The sequence below is a fragment of the Alosa sapidissima genome, chromosome 6, assembly GCF_018492685.1.
Source record: "Alosa sapidissima isolate fAloSap1 chromosome 6, fAloSap1.pri, whole genome shotgun sequence".
NCBI classification, from domain to species: domain Eukaryota; kingdom Metazoa; phylum Chordata; class Actinopteri; order Clupeiformes; family Clupeidae; genus Alosa; species Alosa sapidissima.
This window is the reverse complement of record NC_055962.1, coordinates 15,479,922-15,506,036: the sequence shown is the minus strand read 5'-3', so window position 1 is coordinate 15,506,036 and position 26,115 is coordinate 15,479,922. Positions and strand designations below refer to the sequence as shown.

The 26,115-nt window shown below is 39.2% G+C and overlaps 2 protein-coding genes across 3 annotated transcripts; one reads left to right on the top strand and one right to left on the bottom strand.

Moving 5' to 3' along the window:
- Positions 1 to 452: 452 nt before the first annotated feature.
- Positions 453 to 7,294, bottom strand: LOC121711822 (putative methyltransferase DDB_G0268948). The gene is made up of 6 exons (XM_042095666.1): positions 7,046 to 7,294; positions 6,566 to 6,726; positions 5,368 to 5,584; positions 5,063 to 5,166; positions 1,461 to 1,598; positions 453 to 797 (listed from the first exon to the last, which is right to left on the bottom strand). Exons 1-6 carry the CDS (start codon positions 7,154 to 7,156, stop codon positions 710 to 712), a joined length of 819 nt encoding a protein of 272 aa, XP_041951600.1. The 5' UTR covers positions 7,157 to 7,294; the 3' UTR covers positions 453 to 709.
- Positions 7,295 to 10,830: 3,536 nt separating this feature from the next.
- On the top strand, positions 10,831 to 22,395 carry LOC121711825 (protein phosphatase 1 regulatory subunit 14B-like). 2 transcript variants are annotated; one of them, XM_042095669.1, is made up of 4 exons: positions 10,831 to 11,258; positions 20,395 to 20,475; positions 20,802 to 20,834; positions 21,085 to 22,395. In XM_042095669.1, exons 1-4 carry the CDS (start codon positions 11,073 to 11,075, stop codon positions 21,151 to 21,153), a joined length of 369 nt encoding a protein of 122 aa, XP_041951603.1. In that variant the 5' UTR covers positions 10,831 to 11,072; the 3' UTR covers positions 21,154 to 22,395. The 2 variants fall into 2 exon arrangements, 1 of the variants encoding a protein (XP_041951603.1); XR_006032452.1 differs by lacking the exon at positions 21,085 to 22,395 and adding an exon at positions 20,095 to 20,315 and having other exon boundaries at positions 10,957 to 11,258; positions 20,802 to 20,835.
- The last annotated feature ends 3,720 nt before the right edge of the window (positions 22,396 to 26,115 follow it).

Sequence of the window (26,115 nt, the reverse complement as noted above, 5' to 3'; positions counted from 1 at the left end):
ACTCTAGTTCATCCAAAACAAACCAGAAAAGGGACTCAAAGTGCTAAATACCAGAATTTTCCTTTAAAGAATTTGTGGAGGAGAAGGATGGTTCGGGTGTTCTTCCTACAGCTCATGGTAAGCAGTATTTTTTGTTGCTCTGATTGGTTAGATCTGTCCAGAGGAATTTTCCCCACTGTATCGTGTGAAACATGCCCCATAATCAAGTCCCAATGGAGCAGTATCAGTCTCAAATTTTGACTAGAATTGAGAATGACAACGTCAGGCTAGTGAACTAGCCTTAGTGATCAAATTTTGTAGGAATAAACCTAAGACATTGTGATTTTGAATTTCTGTTACAATAATACAATACGACCTTATAAGTAGCCAAAAGTAAATGACACATAACCATTTATATTCATTTCTTCAACAGAATAGGAAGTGCTAACGTTACAAATGAAGGAGTTTCCAGCTCAAATGGAAATTCAGATTTATTGGTGACAAGTAGGCCATTTGAAAGAGAACGGTATAGTTTGCTGTGAAAACATAACTTCCAGTGCAAATCCATTTTTTGTGGATTGATGTTGACAGAAAAATAAAATGGAAAAAAGGTAGGCTAACAGTGAAAGTTCCATATGCTCACAAACAAACGGGGTCCCATCGCCCTCTCAGGAGTGTTGAAACAAAAGCCCAACTGTTAAGATGTTAGGTCTTGGGTGAACTCTGCCGACTAAGGTTTGCGGGCCAGCAGACAGTAATACCTGATGGACATGACAACTTCTGTGTCTGGAGACGTCACCCCCATCGCCTTCAGCAACCTTGAGATAATGTAAAAAGAAGGAAAAACGTCAGATCTGACAATCTGACATTTGATTGTGAGAGAATTAATTAATATTATATTTGAACTCTTTCACAATTGAAATTTGGTGTCTGTAAATGACACTTGCCAATGACCTGTCAACAATTTTCATTTTCATATCTTACTGTATTTCCATATTGATGGTGCTTTGAGTAGTATTGTTGGTTACACTTAACTTGACAGTATCAACATAAGAGTGACATGACACTGTCATGAACGTGTCATAAACAAGTCATAAGTTTATGACATAACGCTTCTGTCATTAAGTGTCATTCGGTTTTTGTCATAACAAGTTAGGGTTAGGTTTAGGATTAGATTTAGGGTTAGGATTAGAGTTAGAGGTTAGGATTAGGGTTGGGGTTAGGGTTCATGTGTCATGACAGTGTCATGTGTTCATGTCACTCTAATGTCGATACTGTCAAGTAAAGTGTTACCGTATTGTTTGACGCAATGCTGGTATGCTTAATTGGGTTAATTTTGTTCAATATTGACTAATAAGACCTTTAGCCTACACTATGTGCAATCAGACTACTTACATGTTGGGTATCAAAGTGATGCCTTTTCACCCTGATATTGTTACCTATAAACTACTTATTACCACACACTAGGAGTGTGTCCCCACCTCTCAGTTGTGTCCTGGGAAAGTCTTCTGGCCTTCTCTGGGTCTTCACGTAAAATAGCCTGGTAGGGAGAGAAGGATTCTACCAGTCCAATATAGTTGGACAGAGGAACAGTCTTTCTCACCCAAAGAGGTTCATGCCTGATAAGGGCAAAGGAGACAGACACTATTATCACTGATGTTTAGCCTATACACCATCAGTATACACTAGAGGTGTAACGGTACAAAGGAGTTCATACCTCGGTTCAGACATCACGGTTCGGTACAATGGAGGGAAAAGCAAAACAAAAATGCAGAAAGCAATTGTTTTTATTGTGCATGTCTCAGGCTGTACCACCTAGTGTCATACAGTCTCTTCCCTGAGCTATCTGCAACAGCCTGAAGTGTGTAAGATGTAGGCTAAACAGTACAATAAGTACCCAGACTCGTGTAACTTGTAAACAAAATAAGACGATCAGCTATAAAACTGAAAATAGGCCTACAGCATCTTTTATTTTTGAAAGTGCAAATTAGATAGAATAGAATAATGATTTTTAAAAATCCACTTAAGCAAGACCTTCAACATCCGTGTTTAGTTGTATATGGAAGGGTCTACAATTTGCCTCAATACTTTTCCGTGTGTGTACAGTAATAATCTAGCCTACTAACTGTGAAAATATCACACTATTTATAAATTGCTCATTTCATTTCATAAACAGACTACAACTAGAAGTCACGTGACTTTGCCCTTCGACGTTAACTCACCGTAGCATGGTTTGTTTATTAGCCTGGTTAGCGTTGACACTTTCTGTTACTGTCCATGCACTTAACACTACCAGCTCCTCATGTGAGAAGTTACAAGTTACCCCAACATAAAGGTAATTACCAAGCGATTTACATAGCTTTCTGTCATTACGAAATCATTTAATTTAAGCCATAGGTTTTGGCCCTATTTGTATGTGTATCCAAAGGCTTGTGAAGCGCAGGGGAAGTTTTTTTTTCTCGTTTCAGTGATTGGTAGCCTATCATCTGGGTGTTGGCTTTGAATATGTGTAGCCATGGGCGGATTATGAACTTTCGGGCCCCTGGCCCCAGATGTTTTAAGGGCCCCCCACTAATTGTCGCTTATGTGGGAGGGGGGGTTTGGGGGTCCTCCCCCAGAATTTTTTTTAATTTGTTTGATGTGATTTCCTGTATTCTGGTGCATTTTGGGGATGGCCAATACTTTAATTTAATCAGATTCATAGCCTACATCCTGATTGTTAATATTGAGGCAATGATTCCATGCAAAGACTTGGGCTTCAGGGCCCCATGACCCCTTGGGCCCCTGGGCCTGGGCCCGGTAGGCCCGTGCAGTAATCCATCCCTGTGTGTAGCATGTTATATTTCCACTCACATACCCAACAACTGCTGAACAACGCCGACACACAGTTTCATCTTATCCACCACTCTCTCGCTCGCCTGTAACTGTAACTGAAGTTCTCAAACTTGCGATCTTGAAGAGACCAGCGGATCCTCTAACTCTTGTGGGTCGCCACCTTAGTGCTGCAATCTCTGACTGACTGACTCGACCGACTACCTGACAAAAAAAATAAACATATGCGCCAATCAGAGCTTCAGAGCTAAGGCGAGGCTACAGATTAGCGTTAGGTGTCGCTAAACAACTCCCGTAACTCTCGTACGGTAGGCTACTTAACAGTAATTGCGCATGACATTAATTAATCCGCACACGAGTTTTATGTATTTTTATACAGTGTATTCTCCGTGTAAATTCATGCACCGAACCGTGACGCCCGTACCGTTTCGGTTCAATACGAATACATGAACCGTTACACCCCTAGTATACACTGGAGATTGTGACAGCATTGACCTGGAAAAATGAGATCAAATCAGGGGAATTTGGTGATAGGCAGGAAATTAATTTAGAAATCTACTCTAAATAAACCAAAATTCTAGAAAATAATGCCCCCCCCCCAATTATGAATTCCACTTGAATGAAGTGCTTATCCAGTGATGGGCAAGCTACTTACAAAATGTAGTGAGCTAAGCTACAAGTTAGCTCTATATTAAATGAAGCTTAAAAGGCTTCCTTAAGACAAAATGCATAGGCTACATAGTTACATAAGTTACATACATTTTGCAAAAGTAGTTTACTTCATCAGAAGCTACTTTGTAATTTACAAAAAATGATCATAAACCAATAAAGTAAACCAGCTTCATGCCAAGTCAGTGTTATTTCAATGACATAGCCAACTTAACTGAGTCATAACAGATACAGTAACTTAGTTACCTTGATTTACACATGTAGGCTATAACATATGTTCAAAAACAATAACCAAAATAAAATCAATTTGAGAAAACAAGGCTCCATGCAATAGCGAAAGGCAGGTAGGGCCTACTGAGAGAGTGTGCATAGCCTATGTGGTCCAATTTAGATTTTTGCCATTTCTTAAGTTTGCATACAGAACCGTGGAGAGGTCATTGCAAGATATTTTTTGGTATATACACAGAAAACGTGCGCTCATTTTACTAAATTGTGTGCTCACTTTACTAAATCTTGTGCACATTTTACTAAATAGTGCGCTCATTTTACTAAATAGAGTGTCATTTTACTAAATTGTGCTCTCATTTTAACTGTTGTAAATTGTGCGCACAATTTAATAAAACATGCGCACTATATAGTAAAATGTGCTCGCACTTTAGTAAAATGTTTGAACGATTTACTAAATTGAGAGCACAATTTAACAAAATGGGGCCACTGTTTAGTAAAATGTGCACACCATTTAGTAAAATGAGCACACAATATACTAAATTTTGCACATGGGTGCACAATTTACTAATACTGTATGAGCGCACATTCTCTCGATACAAAAATATCTTGCAATGACACCTCCTGGGCCCCGTTTTTGCAGGATAAATGGAAAGCTAACTTTTTGCTCTAAATCAAGCTCTTAACTCTAACTCTTAACTATATTACAAGTGCAGTAGCAAAGGCATACGCAATGTAACAATGTGTGTGCATGCACGTTTGCATCTTCATTGTTGGGTGGATTTTCAACTGTAAAAGGTTCACTTCTTGATTATCCCAGTTTGATTCCACTTGGCTGAAATGTTGGTGCTACATTTAAAAGTACAATTACCCAGTCAGTTTATCTGTACCATGTGCAAGTCAACTAATACAAACAATTTTGACAGCCTATTTTATAGACATTGCTCAATAAAACCACACAGTACACTACCACCAACATCTTTGCAAGCACAATTTTGTTGCTTCATCTCTGGCATGGAAAATTAGATTGTCTTTCAAGTTCATACAGAATATAGACTAAATGATTCATGTATGGGTGGCCAGAAGGAAGATCTGCTGTGAGCTCCACAAATGCTCTGGAAAATAGCTTCTGTAAAAGCTACTGCACATGGTCAAAAAAAGCTAAGCTATTGAAAAGCTATCTGCTTCAGAAAATAGCTTCACTACCACCAAGCTATTGAGAAATGTAGTTAAGCTAGTAGCTTCGCAACAAGTGGTGAAGCTACTGCCCATCACTATGCTTATCAATGTAATGAACAACAACACACAGGCAGCAGAAGTTCCTTCAGTGTCTATGACTATTTAATTTCAATCTCACCATTCCTTGTCAGGGTATTCAAGCATGTCATAGGCTTTCTTGTAAAGATCCAGTGAGTTAGTGCCCAGGTACGGATTCCTGTATGGCATGAGGGCATCAGATAGCTGTTCGAATACAAACAACATCCGTCAAATAACATGTACAGTCAATATTGACCCAAAATGTAAAAATGGTGGCCTCCTGCCACTAGCTAATTGCACTGATGCTTGAATACTATGGATGCATATGCTGCATTCTGGAGGTGGCAAAGGCAATGAGTTAATATAGCCTACAAATGAATACTGATTGAAAACAGCTTATCAGACCTCCTTGCAGATTTGATTGAGAGTATCTGTGCAGTCTCCGTAGCTAAGCTCCATGTCTACAATGGTGTAATTTAGGAGTGCAAGGCATCCTTGAGGCTTCAGTATCCTGTCTGCTTCTTTGAGGAAGCGTGGATGATCAAACCAGTGAAACGCTGACATGCTCGTCACAAGGTCCACCGCGGCATTTTCAAAAGGAAGTTGCTCAGCAGGGCATTCTCTGTGTGTATGAAAGGGAGAGATACAAACCATAAGGCCATGATGTTTGAATACTGAATTTCAAGACATCAGCATCTGACAAGGTCTTCATGATGAACATAATGTTTTTTTAAGATGAAAAAAGTCACATTTTAAGAAAATCACTACAAACAAATAAATGACCTACAAATCAAATGATCCTGAGGGGCCATGATCATCATGTTTACATACAGTTAGGCTCATACGTTTTTGAACCCATGCTAAAGTTGACTAAGAAGAGAAATATAAAATCATTTTTTAAGATCAATTGATCTTAATGCCTTATTTTATAAGATCAATTGATCTTAATGCCTTATGTAAAAAATGAGGAAATATCCTACCTTTACAGACACCAATTTTCTTTGTGAATGAATAATGTATCATAAATAAATAAATGTTCTTTCTTAAAATACAGGGGTCATAAGTATTCGCACCCCTATGTTAAATTCCCATAGAGGCAGGCAGATTTTTATTTTTAAAGGCCAATTATTTCATGGATCCAGAATACTATGCATCCTGATAAAGTTCCCTTGGCCTTTGGATTTAAAATATCTCACGATTGACATGGGGTACTTTCCATAAGATCATCTGTCAATGCAAATCAAACATTAGGCTAACTAAAAAATAAAACCATTCCAACTCTAGGTATGGTGAAGAATATATGATGATGTGGGGCTATTTTAATTCCAAAGGCCAAGGGAACTTTATCAGGATGCATAGTATCCTCATCAAAAGCTTATAAGCCTAACTGTACATTAGTTAGATTTATTTATAGATAGATCAAGACCAAAAATATTCTCAAACCATAGGAATGCAGAGAATCAAACATTTCTAGATCACTAGTAAGAGAACAGCTCTCAGCTGAATAGAAAACATAATTATATAGTATAGAAGTTATTTTAAGTGATGGCACAACAGTCTTCCAAGTTACAGCTCTGTCTCCATATGGCTTGCCGTTACTGACCTGTATGTGATATTCTCAGCTGTGGAATGCTGAATGGCCATCTCCAGCTGAGCTGGACTAATGTCGGTCCCCACTGCTTTGGAGAAGTGTGGGCCAAGCAGCACAGTGCCCTGCCCCGACCCACAGCCCACATCCACCACCAGCTCAAAGGGCCGACTCCTCTGAAGAGCCACAAGTGTGGGAATATGCATGTCAAATACAGTAGTCTAGGAGTGCTGGGCCTCAACTTATTGGTGCATGTTTCATTCAACTATTATATGTGATAGAGACAGAAATGCTATGCTACATGGTCTTTACATTTCTATTGCTATGCCATATGGTCTATTATTTGTTACTCTGTGGCATTCTCTTTTTGTATACTATAGCATTTTTTCATTAGTCTACTTGTCAAATGTGGAATCACAAAAACATTCTAACCATGAACCCTGTAGTATTACTGCACGTCCTCTCTTTTCAGTTAGTGACAGCAAAATTACTCACATGTTTTTCCAGGAAGTTTAAAATCTTGTTGATGATTTCTTCTGATGGAGAGATCCTGTATTTCCAGTAGGAGAGAGCATGCTCTTTCCCTTCAAACAGACGGACACTCATCCCTACCCAGAATTCCAAATGAGAAAACAAATAAAAAGAAACAGACGAGCAAGAAAACAGGGAAGATCAAGTTCCTCCAGTGGAAAAACCAAAATGAGCCTTAGAGAGAGAGAGGGGTGGGGGAGAAAGAGAGAGAGAAAACTAGGGGTTGAGTCCAAGGGTGAATGTCCAAACCTCTTTCTCACACCAATATTTAAAATGAGTTTCAGCTTGGTCCAGCTGATGTTTCTCAAAAGTATTTTAAAAGTTTAAACCTTAAGAGTTTCAAACCTTTGCTTTCCACAATACACAACAATTTAGAGAAAAGCCCACTGTACAACAAATGCTCAAAAGTATGAATGAGCTGTGAGCCTCACATTCCTTGTTAGCTCAGGCTTGTGTGATCGGTATGTTAACGAGGTGTTTTGGTGCACCCGTTGGAATGGAAATAGAATGGAGTTCTGAGGGGCACTCTTGACCAATCAGAAGATAGGAGAAGATGGAGCGCTAGTGGCCATCCACATAACAAAACAGTTTCTTCGTAAAATATAGATATAAATATTTCTGAGAGATTTAACTATTAGCGTGCACCAGAAAGGTTTGTGTTTACAAGAAACTCAAAGCTGCAAAGAGGAAGAGGACATAAGCAAAACAAAATTTGGATTTTGGGGGAGACAGTCTATTGTTTCTACCTGTGCTCTTAACACGGGTGATATCACTAGCTGGTGTACTTGACTGAAGAGTTATAGCATGGGCTCTGATTTGTGTTGAGTGAATGGTTGGAACAAAGCTGTACATGCGCTCTACTTAATTAGCCAGATTTCCCGTGTCCTACCTATGATACATTTGGCTGGACAGCAAAGAAAATGTAAAGTAATTTCTCTCAGTTTCACACTCTGGCGAGTGCTATGTTGGTCTATGTTGGGCCTGCATCATAGCCCATAGCCCATAACCACTCATTTGTGATGTTGCAACCCAGTAAAAAGTGAAAATGCAAACACATGATGCATCTTCGGCTAAGATGTACTCTGAACTGAACTGCATCACATTTCATGTGTATGATTACCCTGATAGCCTCTGGGCTCATCTGGGCCCAAGTTTCATGGAATTCCATCCATGGGGGGGGGGGGGGGGGGGGGGGCATACAATATGCATTTTTGGGCCACATTTAGTGATTGTACATCCATCGGCCTGTAGATGGTGGTGTTGAGTGAAAGGTTGTTGGTAGGGGATGTTGAGAAATTGAAATGTGGACCAGTTCACCAGTAATTATGACCGGCGCTAGCGTAACTTTTTTTTGTTCCGTCATCATTTTTTGGTCAGCGATACCGGGGTCACCGAAACACCCGGGAACATGAAACTTGGTGGGCATTTAGCATTTGCATTTTGGAATTATGGCACAATTATTGGAATACACATAAGCTCAACAATTCAAAGCCAAGAAGAGGGAGCTGGAGGAGGTTGTTCAGCACGTCATTGGCAAACTCTATGGCAACGTGGCGGAACTCCTCCAGAGGAAGGTGATGGCGAGCAGGATGACAGGGGCGAATAGTAGGCGTAGTTCTTGCGTCTCCAAACACACTCACACTGTTCACCCTGATGCTCCCGCCTCTCTGGTAGTGGCCCAGGTGTATGTGGATGACAGGGAATATAATCAGATAGGCCTACATAGCCTGCTGAATGTCTTAGGCCACATTACGTTTAGCTATAGCAACCATATTAAGGACCATAAAGTTGCATATTGTCAAAACATAATAAAGAGATTTCCTTTGAACTGATGAGATGAGATTTTTGGTAAGTCACAGCTTTTTGTTCACAGATGAAAAAATGAACATGCCCAAGAAAAGAACACCATGTCTATTTTGAGAAATAGAAGAGATTTGGTTATGTTTTGGTGCTACTTTGCTACGTCAGACCAGGGTGCCTTGAATTTGTACAGCACACAATGAAATATCAAGACTAGAAGGGATCCTGTGGAGCACACCATACAGCCCAGTGTCAGAAAACTCAATTTTGAGATAAAAAAAATGATAAAATAAAGGAGATAATATCAACTTAGAGAATTCTAGCGCTGTTATGTCCCCATCCAAATAGAATTACGGTCTGTTCCGACCAGCAGATGGCAGTATTTGAAGTTAATACGAGTTCTGCATCCCACAGTATGCCACTACTTTATAACACTAGGGGCCCTATCTCATGCCAGTTTACTGTTACAGAGGGAGTGACAGAGAGGGAGAAAAGAGGTCATCAGATGTTTTTACTTAGGAAACCCTGTAAGGAGAACCTTCAACCTGACATGCCTTGATGCTGTATGCTGTGAAACTGATTGTTTAAAGTGACAGTTTAAAACATCTTTATATTTCTGCAGGTATGACTCATTATGCAGAGACCTGAATTAATTAGGCTACTCCATTTTGTACAGGATGTAACCTGACCTTCTATTATCAAGTCCTCCAAAGAGCAAGGGATCTCTGTACTTTAAAAAAAAGAAAACAGTACTTGTAGTACATTAATATTCTATTCCTCCCTTGCAACTGTATGAGTATTGTGCAGAACAGATGTATTTGTGCTAACAGCCATCTTGCTTCAGCTAGCTTTGATGCTCACTATTAGCTACTCTTACACTGCATTTTACCTGTTATTTCCTGTAAGATCATTTAGATCTATGTCAAGTTTAACATTACCTTTGACTGTATTTCACCAAAAGGTTGCAGTTTTAGTTTACTTGTTAATTATGAATGTATTCAACTGTACTATATGACATTTCTAATACAGTAAATTCCACATAACTTGTACAGACAAAATTATGATTTTGAGATACTATTTTGATGTTGATTTTATGAAATGTACCGAAATACTTCATTTTACTAAACAGAGGGAATTCAATAAGTAGGGTGTTGTTTATTAAATTAGTCTTAACCAGTAATGCGTTGTGGTCAGACTCTCAGTTGTGATTTGCTCCATTAAACTTATGGACTTACTTATAAAAATACTACAAAACTAATGAATACAAATATTAATACAAATATTCCTTTGATTGGCTGTACAGCTATTCAAACTAAACACATATTTCATTCCAAACACTGAATAAAGAGAAAATGTTTGCTCTTTTAGAACGGACAATAAAGCAAGTCAGTGCAGAAAACATCTGAAATCACCCACAGAAAGGTCCTGTCTTACAGGCAGAAACTAAAAGCTCTCATTTCCGTTCGGCCCGTCGTCCATAAGATTTACAGGATGCTGTGGGCATCCCCTGGTCATCCGCCAGCATGACACAGTGGAGCTGTTAGCCTGCTGACCTTAGCAATGCCTTCGCATTATCCTTAGAGCTAAGCTTCACAGTGTGTTCGCTCCACTCCACACACACAAACACTCACACACACACACACACACACACACACACACACACACACACACACACAAAAGAGCCATTGTGTTTACTGCCTTAGTTCCCTAATGGCAGCTTTTGCTACTGGTCACAGCATTGGTAACTGTAGTTCGGTCAGCGCTGTTGATGTTGTTTATGTCTGACAAATAAGGACAGGGGAAGAGGAGAGCCCTTCTGGAGACCGGGATTAGCAGAGTAGAGTAGAGTGGTGTAGAGTAAAGGGCTTTAGGAAGAGGCGAAGGGAAAGGGAGGAGAGAGAGAGAGATAGAGAGAGAGAGAGAGACAGAGGAGGAGGAGCTGAGTGCAGGGACACTCTCAGGGAAAACAAGAGAGAGAGAAAGCAGTTTTCTGAACCAGCTGATTCACCGGAGTTCCCTCTCTACCAGCTGTTTCTCTGCTCATCCCTCTCACCCGACCTCTCTCTCTCCCTCTGTCTCTCTCTCTCTTTCTCTCCCTCTCCCCCCCCCCCCCCCTGTGTCCATTTGCTCAGGGCTGCTGTGGGTGGGTGGGCTGTTTAAGCAGGTGGTTCTTGTGCGCTGGGTTTCCATCATGGCCTCGGAGACGGGGGCCCACCCCAGGGTGGTGTTCCAGACCCCACGGAAGGAGGAAGGCGAGGAGCCCCCCGGGCGACGTCTGGGCAAGCTGACGGTCAAGTACGACCGCAAGGACCTGCAGCGGCGCCTCGACATTGAGGAGTGGATTGAGGGCCAGCTACACCTGCTGTTCGACTGTGAGGTGAGAGAAAGAGAGAGAGAAAGAAATATATTTGAAATTATCTTCATATCTTTATGTTTTCTGTATTTTTGTTATGTATGTGGTTTGGCAACACTGCTTCTATTTGACTGGCCATGCCAATAAAGCCTTTAATTGAATTGAGAGACATTTAGCTAAATTTGAATTGAGAAGAGAGAGAGAGAGAGAGCACTTTAGGTTGACAGTTACAGTATGTTTGTAAAGTTTTGTTTGTAAAGTTTTGAACTGATTCTAGTTTTCCCTAAAAGAGAGACAAAAATAGAACAGGAAACAAAAAGTGATGAACCAGAAAACATAAAAGAAGTAAAAGTAAAGTTTTTGTGGGATGTGGCATGGGACATATTTCCTTATGAGAATTGTTTAAGTGTAACAATAAATTCACAATAATCAGTTTTCAATCAAGTGCAATTCCAAGCCAAAATGCACCCAACAGTTGAGGACAGTAAGGATGGGAAGGCATGGGATGGACTAATTAATCATCATCACGCTGGTCTATACATTGTGTACTGGAAATGGAGTACCGTATCGTAAGGGTCTGATCATGAGTACAGAAGATCAGCAGTGTGTTTACCTAATGCACATGCTAGGTTCTCTAACTCTTCCTATCAGATAGCCATAGATTCAGGGAGGCATGCTTTAGCCTCTCTGAGTAAGGTGACCTATTTAACTATAAACCGTGGCCAACAACATGGTGTGTGTGAGAGAGAGCGAGAAAGAGAGAGTGTGAGTGTGTAGCTCAATTTCTCTGCGGCTTTTTGAATTAACCTACCTTATTTTCCTGGGCATACAGAGATCTGAGAGAGAGAGAGAGAGAGAGGGTGGGATAAAGAAGGATATAATGTGTCTGGATTTACTCATGTTGGCCCTGTGCCATTTTTCTCTCTCCAGTTTTCTGAAAACAAGTGATGCCACTTTTTATTATTCATACGACCATATTTGAATGTAAATAATAGATGTGCAGTTTCACTTTTATTACAGATTTCATAACTTCCCCTGAGGCGATTCAGTGTAGTGCTTTTGAATTTTGGGTCAGAGTATTATCGCAGGTTCGATACATGCAATACATGTCATGTATTGTACGCAATACAGACATTGGCTTGAGCAGTGACATGCAGTAACACATAACCTAGGCAAGGCAAGGCAAGGCAGATTTATTTATATAGCGCATTTCATACAATAAGAGCATTTCAATGTGCTTTTACAGATGCTAAGGAACAGTTTATCAGAAAAACGAGATAAAAAGTTAAAGCAGGATGAAGAATAAAATATAAATAGAAGATCAAATGCTGGGTAGAAGATAAATAGTCAAAAGGATAAAAAGAAGATAAAATCCAAAAGATAAGAAATACATAGTCAAATTCAAGATAAAACAAACAATAAAAAAAAGTAAATAAATAAATAAAAATAAAAAAATAATTTAAAATTTAGTAATATGCATCATTAAAAAGCTTTGTCTTAAGTCTGTTTTTAAAAACAGAAACCGTTGGAGCATCTTTAATTTCATCAGGTTGTCTGTTCCAAAGTTTAGCTGCATACACACTAAAAGCTGCTTCACCACATTTGGTTTTAGTGGTGGCCTCCATTAAAAGTTTTTTGTTTTGAGACCTGAGTGGTTTATTTGGGATATACTGTTTGAACAGGTCGTGTATGTAATTTGGGCCAATGCCATTAAATGCTTTAAAAACAAGAAGTAATACTTTAAAATCAATTCTGTAGCTGACTGGAAGCCAGTGTAAGGACCTTAAGACTGGAGTAATATGCTCGCTTCTTTTTGTTTTTGTTAGAATTCTAGCAGCTGCGTTTTGTATGAATTGTAATTGCTTTATTGTCTTTTTTGGAAGTCCAGTTAAGAGGGCGTTGCAGTAGTCAAGCCGGCTTGTAATAAAGGCGTGGACAAGTTTTTCTAAGTCCTTTGCTGACATGAGATTCTTTAATTTTGCAATATTCTTCAAGTGAAAGAAAGCTGATTTACTGATTGATTTCACATGGCTATTAAAATTCAGATTGCCATCAATAATAACACCAAGGTTTCTAACAACATCCTTTGCCTTAAGTCCCTTTGTCTCAAGCAGAGTAGTAATCTTGAGTTTCTGTTCCTCTTTGCCAAATATAATGACTTCGGTTTTATCTGAATTTAGCTGAAGGAAGTTTTGTGACATCCAGCTATTTATTTGAACAAGACATTGACAAAGAGAGTCAAGGGGTGCATAATCATTTGGAGATAGTGCAAGGTAAATTTGAGTGTCATCTGCATAGCTATGATAACACATTGAGTTTTTCCTGATGATCTGGCCAAGTGGGAGCATGTAGAGATTAAACAGTAAAGGGCCTAGGATCGATCCCTGAGGAACACCACAGGTCAGGGATACTGGTGTTGAGGTGTAATTCCCTATGGCAACAAAGTAGCTCCTGTCTTGCAGGTAAGATTGTAACCACTTTATGACGTCACCTGAAAATCCAACCCAGTGCTCCAGTCTGTGGAGTCTAGTATACGGTGGTCAACTGTATCAAATGCTGCTCTCATGTCCAGTAGTACTAGAACAGATGCTTTGCCAGCATCTGTATTTAGACGAATGTCATTTGTCACCTTGACCAGGGCTGTTTCGGTGCTGTGATTTGCACGAAAGCCAGATTGAAAGTCATCAAAATAGTTTTGTGACGATAAAAAAGTTAATTGGTTAAAAACAGTTTTTTCAATGATCTTTCCAATAAAAGGTAGGTTAGATATTGGTCTGTAGTTGCCTAATATCGAAGGATCCAAGTTATTCTTTTTGATTAGGGGCTTTACAACTGCATTTTTTAGGGACTTAGGGAAAATGCCCCTTTGTAAAGATGTATTTATAATCTGAAGCACATCTGCAGTAATAAGATGCAAGACAGATTTAAAAAAGCTACTGGGTAAGGTATCCAGTTGGGAGGTAGCAGAACTGAGATTTTGAACCGTTTTAATTAGCCTAGTGTTTCACAGTTGATAGGGCTGAATTCTAACATTTGGTGTATGGGTCTTCTTTCAGTAGCTGGCATTTCTAAAACGAGTTGTTTGCAAGTGTGTTGTTATGTTCAGTCTTATTTTTTTCAATTTTCCTACTGAAAAAGGATGCAAACTCCTCACATTTGTCAACTGAGAAAAGTTCTGGTGTTATGTCAGTTGGGGGATTTGTTAACCTCTCAACAGTGGAGAAAAGCACACAAACATTATTTATATTCCTGTTTATAATGTCAGAGAAAAAGTTCTGCCTTGCCTTGCAAATTGCATAGTTATACTGGCGTAGCATGTCTTTATGAATTTGGTAGTCAATTTAATAACCTAGAATGACTATCATTGCTGGTATTGTCTTACCAACTCATAGCATAGAGTGACCAATGATAGGTGATGGGAGCAGACATTTGTTTTTCCCATTTGGAACCAGATATGGGTATGTCTTGCATTGTCTTTTTACTTTTTAATATGGCTTTCGGGAAAAGGTCACAGCACACTTGCGGCATTGGTAGGCTCATTGTCAGTATCTGTTCCTCATCGCTGAGGTAGCTGTCGCCAATGCAGGAACTACTCCCGGGTTAAGTAGCTTTGCCAAAGTAATCACTACTCCCAGTCCCAAATACCAGAGGTCTTCATAACTGCAATCTAATCACAATAAATAATCAAATAATCAGTCGATATAAATATTCCAATGTAGAGACTGAGGTCACAAGAGACGTAGGCTATTCCATACCAGTCAGTGCCTGGCAGCTTTTGAAGGTTCAATATGTAGCTTCTGTTGTCAAACCCAAAAGTATTTCTATGATAAAGGAAATTATGCAAAGTCAATGTAGACTGATTGTTGGTTGTATCAGGTCCTCTCTTACACTCTTCAACATTTTTCCCCCTGTAAAATTCAAACTGTTTAATAAAATATCTGAACCTTAGAGAAGAATATTGTTCCTTCAATGTTTTATCATTATGGGAATTTTTTTTAAAATAAACGTATTTTTCCCAATTTTGACAACAAAACCTACATAATGCACATTGTAAAGGTGTTACTGAAAGGACAGGCTTTTGGTTTTCACTACCTCCAAGTGGGAGCCTCTAGCATGTCTTAGAGTCATTGGCTTTAACTAGGAGGACTGTTATGGCTTGTGCTTATAGAGCCATATTCAGTGTTCAATATCCATAGTCTGTGGACTTGTGTTCAGAAAGCAACACTTTTGTCTTTATAATTTAAATCCTTAATTTAAAGAATTCCATGTAAGCACTCTAAGCATGCTGGACTGGGGTTATGAAACTGTGAGGGCATGTCAGATAGTAGCAATTTTAAAGTCTTTAGCGACCTTATGTCTTGTCCAAAGTTGGGGAGAATCAAAGTGTCTGATCAGGCCTTCAAAAAGGTTTAGCTTTTAATCGAGATGGAGTCAGTTGCTTTTAATGAGCGTGCTTTTACTCCATCCAAAACAGGCATCATAAATCTCATAGATACCTGATGGCACATTGATCTGGGGAACGCAACTTACGTGCCTGCCTGCCTGCCTGCTCCAAAGAGAACACATGGCTAGAGGGTGCAAGAGTAAAGTGCATCTAACTGCAAATAACAGGAGACATTCTCTCTCTCTCTCTCTCTCTCTCTCTCTCTCTCTCTCTCTCTCTCTCGCTCTCTCTCTCTTTCTGTATCTCTATCTCTCTCTCTCTTCCATTGCGGCCTAGAGTGCTCTTTTGTGTAGTTGTCTGACATACGGGCTCCTTTGTCTTCTAATGAATGAAAATGCCAGACTACTGTACTGAAGACAGAGTGTGGGTTCATGTCAGGACCTAAGCATGTGATCTGCTTTCTTTTTCTCTCCATGAGACAGCACACAACTTTTTTTTACCATAAGACAACAGAATAGTTTGTTAATAAAATAATAAAAGTATAAGCTTTGAGAATAGATTTAAGAAAAAAACCTGTCTGCGTAATTTTTACATGCATCTTTTGAGTGTTGACGTCTGTCAACATCATTTCTATCTGTTGTGATGTGTAGTGACACAAGTAACAAGCACAGGCACACTGCTTCCACAAACATCTCAATATCGTTTTTCATCCATCTACCATGCAATTGAAGTTTACATTCAAAACACAAGCTCTGGGTACATAAAAAGAAATGAACTATAATCATTATAAGTTATTATATACGTGTACTGGCTGGTCACTTCATCTCAGATATATTGGGGGGGGTTGTGTAAGAGAGTTGTTGTTTCTTTTTCCAGTTAGGCATTCCTATTATTCCCAGATATCTCAGAGCACTAACTGTTCTCGATAAAGATAACTCCAGCAATAATCTGTGCCAATAAGATGAGGTATATTCCTCTAATGACTCTTATCTCAAAACAGTCAATGCACAGGCATCAAGTTGCTGTGACATACATACAGTGAAACTGCAATTTCTTTCTTTCTGTTTTCAGATTTTCACATAAAGAAACCTCACTCTCATGTGTCATTATTTCTCCCCTTTCTTGGTATACCACAGCATTCCAGAGAGGCATAATTCGCATGAATAGATCATAATTACAGCTATTCATACAATCAGAATAGATAGCTTTATCGGGTCATTGTGACAATAAGGCCTAATCACTTGTGATGATCAAAGGACAGAGCAGAAACTTTGCTTGATGAGTGGTCCTCCATCAACAAGATGTGATTAATAACAGAATCATATCATAGACCAAGAAAGTTCACAAGTACAAGGCCCCGGTCACTGACTATGCCCATTATACAGTAGGCCATTTGCAGTATAAATGGTGCATCAAAATGTTTACTGTCTAAATAGGCATTTAAAAACGGCAGTGTTGTAAACAAAATGTAAGTGAATTTAACAATGCACAGAGATATAAATGTTTTATGATCTCTAAATTGCTTTTGCTCTTATGAAGTTATAACCTCTTCAGTTGAATAGACAACACTCTGGGTAGCACTGATAAACTACTGGTTGTGTATTTTCCTGGAAGTACTTTTTTCTCCAAACATAGGAAATGGCTCCACCGAAGTGGCACTGACAGAGCACTCACCCGCGCAGGAAGCGCGATAAACACCGACACATTAAAATGAGCTTTATCTCAGTGAGCAGAAGCCAAACAGTGAGGACCCCACTTCCACCACACTGCACTTCCACCCTCCTCAGCTCTCCACACATATAGAGACATTTAACCAAGTGCTGTTGCTGTTGTTGTTTTTCAAAGAAGTCTGATGAAGATTTGACAGACTGAAACGTCAGTTTATTGATAAATTAGTTGCACCGTGGAGCAAGCAGTGTTGCACTTTTCTTTTCTCTTTTTCTCTCTCTTTCTTTACTCACAACCAGTGTTGGGGAAGGTACTTTTAAAAAGTAGTGTTTGCTCGTTACTCGTTACTTCTCAAAAAAGTAACCCGTTACTTTACTCAGTTACCCTCTATGGAAAGTAACTTTTTACGTTACTCGTAACTTTTACGTTACTTTTATGTTGCTCGACTTTGGGCAGAACCCAATATCTGTTCCTAAATGTGTAGGCCTTCATAAAGTTCTACTATGGAGGACATAACAGGTATTTCTTTTGTGCTCTTTATTATAAAAAATGCCACAAACAGAGCACTTGACAAGAAAACATTGGGCTTATAGGCTTCAACACCAAAGCTATAGTGCAAATCGTATCAATAGGCTGGCAGTTGAGTTAACGGCAGTGGACAAAAGGGCACAGTGTAGGCCACAACTAACACTCACATTCCTCCCCTTAGTTTCAAAGAGTTCGAAGTAATGTGAATACCTCCATCCCTCAGAAGTTAGCGTTGGCTGCGTCTCGCTTGCTATGATTGCTCTACATTGCCACCAGCTTCTGTCACATACCGTGTGGAGCTATGATTGCACTTCATGCTACCAGCCTCTGTCACATAGGCTGCCGTGTGGAGCTCGTGCCTATTGCGCAAGCGTGCAGCTGAGAAAGCAGCGTCGCTGTCAAATCTGTCTCTGGGAAAAGTAACTTTGCGCCGATATGAAAAAGGAACTAAGTTATGTTACCAAATTTTCAGTAGTAGCGCGTTACACTACTTTTTACTCGAAAAAGTAGTTACGTTACTGTAACTTGTTACTTTGTAACGCGCTACACACAACACTGCTCACAACACAATTTTTTACTCTCTAAAGTAACGACTTCAAACTCGTTTTGATAGTACACTAACTTAAATATGGAGAAAGATATTGCCGCCTGGAACACCTGGTATTGATCTATGCAACCTGTACCGTGCAAGAACATGACTGTCAATTTTAAGTCAATTTTCGACACATCTTTGGGTACCCAGTGCGTTTTGACCACAGTGCAACAGTGCAATGGACAACATGGGAAATAAACGCCAATTCTTCCATGGTGTTCCTCTAAGGTGCTGGAGCCCTGACTGACTCTGAGGAGTGATATGGCCCTGTGGATTTGATTAGTCCTGTGCTCTGTGCTTCGCTGCTGCTCTGCTAATTGAGCTCAAAATAGGTCAGTGGTGACTCAGACTCCTGTAATTACTGATGTGTGTGTGTGTGTCTTGGTCTTTGGGGAGAGCAGGTGGAGCTGAGTGTTCCACCCGCAGTTCCCCCATCCATCAGCTGATGGGTTTCAGCCTACGGCCCACTCCCCTTCCGTTTCAGTCTGCTGAAACATGGTGGCCATTTTGACCACTTTAGACATAGCAAGGGTGTGCCAGTTCATTAGCCTTGTTAGTTTTGTGATGTAGCATAGCCTAAACCCAAATCAAACTGAATGTAGCTTAAGTAAATGCTCATTTGACTTTGCAACCAGGTCTCTAGTCTTTCTGTAATCTCCAAGTGCGGAACCATTCTTATGCCCTTTGCTTTGCTCTATGACTGCCTTTATGGACTTGAGTGACCCGGTTACTATCAGTATTCCGTTTTTGTGTTACAATAGTTTCCTCCCTGTTTATGTAAGTACCATATCCTGAATCCTGAATCTTTGATTGAAACCAGGATACTGATGTCCATGTAAACGCCATGTGACAGCAGCCATACACCAAATGGCCATAGACCAAATCTAGCAGGCTGCTGGGAACATCAAATAATCATCAGATCCCGGCGTGCAAGTGAGCCGGTCGAGCCCCCCCCCCCCCCCAGGGGAGTGGCCAGAGCCTACACCGCAGGCCACAACAGGAGTCCATTTTCTCAGGAAGAGATTGATATTTCCTTACCCCCCCTCTCTCTTCCAATTACATCTCCACTTTGTTGAATAATAGATGATAGTAAAAAAAATGACCACTTGCATACTGGCTGATAGGGACGGTGGTCCATAGTGTGTCTTTATAGTGTAATTGATTAACTCAGAAGGACACAAAATGTCATTACACAACTTGCTGAGGCAGGAGGCCATTTATCTGATTGAGTTAAAGTCCTGCTTACCGCAAATCATTGATCCAGTTCTTTCTTTTGATTAAAATTAGCCTAGACTGTCAGAGCTTACATATAATATGTCTAATTGTGGTGGTATATCTGAGCTAGAAGTGGATCCTAAATAATACCTCAAATTATTTCTGTTATCTTTGTTTTGCTTCGTATTCTGTTATCATTGTATTGTAGTATAATATGTGCTGGTACAGAGAACTCACCAAAAAGCAAGCTGTACCCCAAATTACGTTTTCTGACTGGCTGTTTTGATTACACTATCAAACACATTGTATAAAAAAGAACTGTAATGTGTAATGTGCAAGCATTTCACCCCATCACTCTGATGCAATTTTGAGTCGTATGTCAATATCATACTTTTTAGAGAATTGCCTTCATAAGAGATGCACTGAACGCAAATGGGCCACAGACAGACCCATTCCTGTTTCTGTGTCCATAGGCTGTGATGGAACCGGGCTCTCTGTGCACTCAGTGCATTCTGGGTAGTTTTTGGGTCTACACTGCAGGCCATCAGAACAAAAGACACTGTGTCCTGAACTGTGTGTTGGCGTTCGTACGTGGGTTCAAACAAAGCACCTTTCTCTGAGAGGAAATACAGTCAACTCAACCCACACAATCCACACATGTTTTTTTTGTGAGACTGACTTCATGTGGCTTATGGTAATGAAATGGATTTCCAGTATTCAACTTCGTGCCAAATCTTTTGTCTTGGATCAACTGACTTAATCTTTCTTCCCAGGAGGATGATATCCCTGAATTGGAAATTGACATTGATGAGCTCTTGGATTTGTCACATGAGGAACAGAAGTCAAAACTACGGGTGAGAGCCTGAATTAAAGTGAAATAACACACACACACACATATATATATGTTATTTCACTTTCATTAATCACTTTAATTATATATATACATCAGTTGAAATAAGGCACTTCAACACATATGGGAATTCTTACTCAACTGATTTTTTCACAACAAAGCATTGATGTGCCTTATGGGATATTTCAATCACTCAGTGTGGACAGTATAAGAGTGTAATGTTATACTGTGTGTTTGTGAAAATGTTTTAACTTCAAAATGCATCTGTTGATCCACTTGAATCTAACAGAGATTGATTAAAGTAAGCCTCCTCTTTCTTGCTCTCCATAGACACTCCTACATGAATGTGACAAGCCAAAAGAGGTAAGGCAAAGGGGAAAATAGAATGGCCAAAACCAAAGTCCAGTATGAATCCGATTGTGCAAGATGAATGGGTGGCATGAATGTACTGCAATAGATGTTCAGGATGAAACAGCAAACAGGCAAACACCTTTGGCTCACGATGCAAGAATCATAAAGGGGTTTAATAAGACACTTTGAGATGAAGCTGTGCTTTTGTTACGATAAACAAAACAAAATGTTCCCCTTTAACCATGTGCTCTCCCCTACACAGGACTTCATCAATGGCTTACTGTACCGTATCAAGGGACTTCGTAAGATGTCTGGCACCATGAAGAAATGAATCTTAGCTGAGAGAAGAGCCATGAAGCAGAGAAAATTCACATCTTCTGCTCTGATAGGACCCGGGGAGACCCAGACCCCAGAATCCTAAAAGTAGATTCTGTTAATTACCAGTAGCCAAGACTTTGGAAGGCAACAGCCCATCCGCATCAAGGGGGCTGTTCTGTTAAGTGTAGCACCTCCTGACTGGGTTACTCTACATTCAGTTTCTCGGTTGTATGCATGTTGTACCTTGCAACCGTTGTACACTGCAGGCACAAATCTGAATCTTGATGATGACTTGACGGAAAGCACACAAAGCAGCTATTACAGTGAAACTGTGCAGATGTTGTGTGAAACAAATAGCAATGTTTTCTTAGTCTTCAACAACTATGTCAACAAGTTCATGCAAGTGGGCCAACCAATGGTTTCTGCAAAATAGACTAGATTAACTGACTAAAATAACAATAGCCTATTTGAAATTTGAAATAATGAAATTCTTATTTTGCTCTTATTCAGTGTCCTTGTAAATTGTGGCAAACATATTTAAGTCTTGAAGACATATGTGAGATGAATAATAAACTGGTAAATTACATTTAAATACACTGGTTAGTTCTCAACTTGGCCATTCCAAACTTGGCCAGTCTGTACCATACATGTTCAAATTCTCTGTAAACCAACACCAAACAACTGTTAAAATAATCACAACTCACCAGTACAAGTGTATATAAACTGGTGGAACTATTTAATCTCTCATGTTTGGTGTTAATTGGCATACACCCTAAAGACATGGTGCACTTATCTTTCAGGGTTACAGAAAAACATACTCTACAAAGTGCTGTGTTCTCTGAGGACAGCTTTACTAGGTCTTGCCAAATGGCTACTTCTCTACATTTATATAACGTAGAATAAGTCAATGGTATGACTGTAGTCATAAAAGAAAGCAAACTCCTTCTCTTGTGGACTTTAGTGTGTCTCATTAACAAAACAGTAAATAAAATATCCTGTATACAGTAGTAATGGAACAATAAATGCAATATTGTGCTGTTGTGTTTTTTTTCTTTGAAGAATGTATTGTGATTATTGTGATTACTGACTGGTTCAAGTAATATGTGTTGTCCCATGGCCTATTTGTATATGTGAAAACTATTCTCACTAGTTTGAACACCTTTTCTCCCTCTGAGTTTTTTTTATTTAAAGAAACATCTTGTCTTTTTTTGCTGACACAAGCATCAAATGTATTAAAGTAAAAGGTGAACTGTGACTGATTGAGTCTCCCTCTTGCTTGCTTTCCCCCTCACTCACTCTGATGGTTCAGCATAAACCTTAGTTCTGTTCATGAATCATATGTTTCCCTTCTCGCTGTTTCTCTCTCTCTCTCTCTCTCTCTCTCTCTCTCTCTCCCCACTCACTGATAGCATGTTGGGACATGATTTTGCTGTTGTCTGTCAGCTCAAACTGATATATTGCAACCGGATATATGATGCAGTTTAACCACTAGAGGGAGTTACCAATAGCTGAGCACTAAGTTTCAGACTTCGTTCTCAGGAAGGCCTACCCTGCTGAAAAAACAGCCTGACCAGCTTGTTTGACCACCCTATGATGGTTGATCTGCTAGACCAGCAAATCTTTTGCAAAAACATAACTTCAGCTGGTTACCCAGCTTACGATGGTAATTCAGTTGGTTTTGCTTGTCGTACCATCTCAAACTTGTCATTTTAGCTGGTGTTGCTGGTCTACATTGCTGGTCATGCCAGCTTATGCTGGTTTGCATTCTAGCAAACCAGCATGACCATCAATGTCAAGCTTGGCATGCTTGTCACCAGCATGACCATCTTACATCAGCTGTATCTCAAACAACAGGCTGGTCACACCAGCTTGACCAGCTTCCTCAGATGGTCATGCCAGCATGTCCTGGTGGCCCAACCAGCTACACCAGCAAAGACCAGCAAGAGCTGGAAGAAAACCAGCAAAGACCAACTAATACCAGCTAAAACCAGCTAACAGCATAAGCTGGTTTCTAGCTGGGGGTTTTTTCAGCAGGGTAGTTGAAATCACAGCAATCTTTCCTGTAGTAGTCGATTCTGTTTACTTGCATTCATCCAGGGCAAATCAACATGTCAATTAAAGTGGCAACAACATGTTTTCATTACATCCTTTTTCCTTTTTTGTTTTTCATATTGATTGACCTGATATATTTGCTGGCAACTAAGGTATCCATTATCACTAGACCGGCATACATTTTTATAGCAGTTCAGTTAATCAAGATAAAATCACGACTGCTCAGATATTATAGCACTATTATTGTCTAATGAACTGGGTAACCAGTGAAAGGAGGTCAGTATACAGGCATTTTGTTGTTTTCCAACATACACTCTAAAAAGGTGCTTAAATGGTTCTTTTCATATGATTCCATAAAGAACCATGACTTTGTGTTGAACCCTTACATCAAGTGAAAGGTTCTTCACATTGGAAATGATTCTTCAGAAAGATTATTTTCATGTCTGCTTTTTCTTAAATGGTTATTCAAAGAACTATATTGCCTTGAAGATTCTTTGGAGCACTAGGTTCTTCTATGGTATTGCTCCATTGAACCCATTTTAGTACCATTATTTTTTAGAGTGTAACAGCACTTCCTTGAAGCAGGTCAGACTTAAGTTTGAAACAGTGAGCCAATCAAACCTGCTAAAACCTGGCTGATGTAACTCATTGATCATACACAAGATGACAGTGTATTTCCCACATCCTTTGCACCTTTGATGATCCAATCATATTATTTGTGTCATACATTGCCTTCTTATTTATCTTGTTTCATCTTTGCTCAATAGAAAAATAAAAAAAGGATTAGTAAAGGATTAGTAGATGAAATATACTTTTTATATATATATATTTATTTTTTTATTGTGAAATGAACATTGATTTGAAAGCATGGTATCTAAATTAAATATGTAGCACTAACTAGTGGTGAAACTATACTGTAAGCATCTGCAAATCACAAATTGTATCCTAAAAGAGCTTAGAGCCACCATCACAGCTGAGTGACTGCACATTGTGTTCATAAATGTATACTGTAGTCAAGTTTATTTATATAGCGCATTTCATACACAGAGGTCATTCAATGTGCTTTACATAAACAAACGCAAACAGTAATAACAAATAAAAGCATAGAAGCTCAATAGTCAAAGAATAGTAATAAAAGTATAAAAGACAAACTGTATGTTTCATATGTTTCCCAGTATATGGAACTTTCTCACTCAGTTATGTGTGATATCTGTCTACATTGTCTGATGATTCAGGAGAGATCTGTATTCCCCTCAGTGAACCAATTTCAAATATAAACCGGAGAGATGTTCAATTCCTAGTGTTATAGGTGATTTCACACAGTGGCCAATCTATATATTACCGTCAAAACAAAATCAGTAACAAAGCAACGTTTGTGGAGGAAAAAAACAATCACCAACAGAACAGCCTTCGAGTTCGAGAGCATTTCCTTGGGGTTATCAAACAGGCACCCTTCGTCATCTGTGTTTCATTGAATTAGTCCCATGGCACCTTCAGAAGGCTCAACAGTGTCCCAGACCCACCCTTCTCCACACTCATGATGGGTTGTCCAACAATTACTGACAAATTCTTCGATCATTTCTCTTTGTTGCCGCACAGCAATCCATTCTCCCACTATTTGCATTTGTTGGAAACCAAATCATCTCCAGACTGTTAGAGAATAAAACGAGATTAGATGTTTTGATCAATGTCAATATTCAATGGTGGTCATTCAGATGCCAGTTGTTGCTGAGAAACTTTTTTTTTTCAATTTCATGGAATCCCAGTGAATGTCAGTACCTTTAAAATATAATAATCTACCTTGTAGTTACTACCTTATATAATTGTGATAACATCATTAACTATTATCTCTAGACTGCATCACTGACTGCAGTGGATATGTATGCCCCGATCAATGTCAATATTAATGTGAGCATTCAGTTCAATGAAACAATTATTTTTGGTGCAGAGCGAACCTGATGAAGCACTTAGCGAAACGCGTTGTTCGCTCCAAATAAAAACAACGTTAATAGTGATCAGTGTGTGGTGATTTTGATTTTTCATTTTTTGGATTATACTTACCTGCCTCACCTGTATCATTAAAGGCTTGTGCACAGGGACGCCTATAGACTTGAATAATTATTTTTGTATTTATGTTTTTTGGCCCACAAAGGTTGCTTTGTTGGTGTTTTTGTTTTTTCTTTGTTTGTTTGTTTTTGATTGTAAATAGACTTGGTTGTTGATTGGTTGCAGTGGGAAATCACCTACCTATAGCACAAGGAATTTAACATCTTTCTTGTGTATAGCTGAAAAGTGGTTGGGAATTGTTATTTCCATATTTCATGAAACCCCAGTTCTGAATACTCAGTTGAATGCCTGTGCCCTATAATAGTTTAATAACTGTATAGTTATTACCTAATAATAACTATACAGTTATTACAATAATAATAAAGATTAACTTCAAAAAGTCTGTCTCTGTGAAAGTGGCACTTTTACACAAAGGAATGGGTAAAATCTGGCTATGGATTCTAACAGAATAATAGGAGTTTATCATAAACACCTAGAAATGTTGATGTATTAATTCTCTCACTTAATTTTACTTCTTGTTTCAAGCACATGACAACTTCTTTTTCAAGAATTGATAGTAAGCTCATCAGTCAGGATGGCTTGCCACAGCTTGTCTTACGCAGCATGAATGTATGCTACTCCTGTGCCCCAGCTTATCTGTTAAGCATGTCTTCTCCACTGTACTGGTGACAGCACAAGACATATGTGATTTGCAGAGACTTCTGTCATTGTAGGCAAAAGGTTACAGTGACATAATAGCCTTTACCCTAGCCTACATGTGTCATTAAACAAGCATTTCCTTATTTTACATTTCTTTTTTTCAGTTTTATTGCATGCCCGCAATTACAGACCTGTAATCACAGATGCACTGCAGACA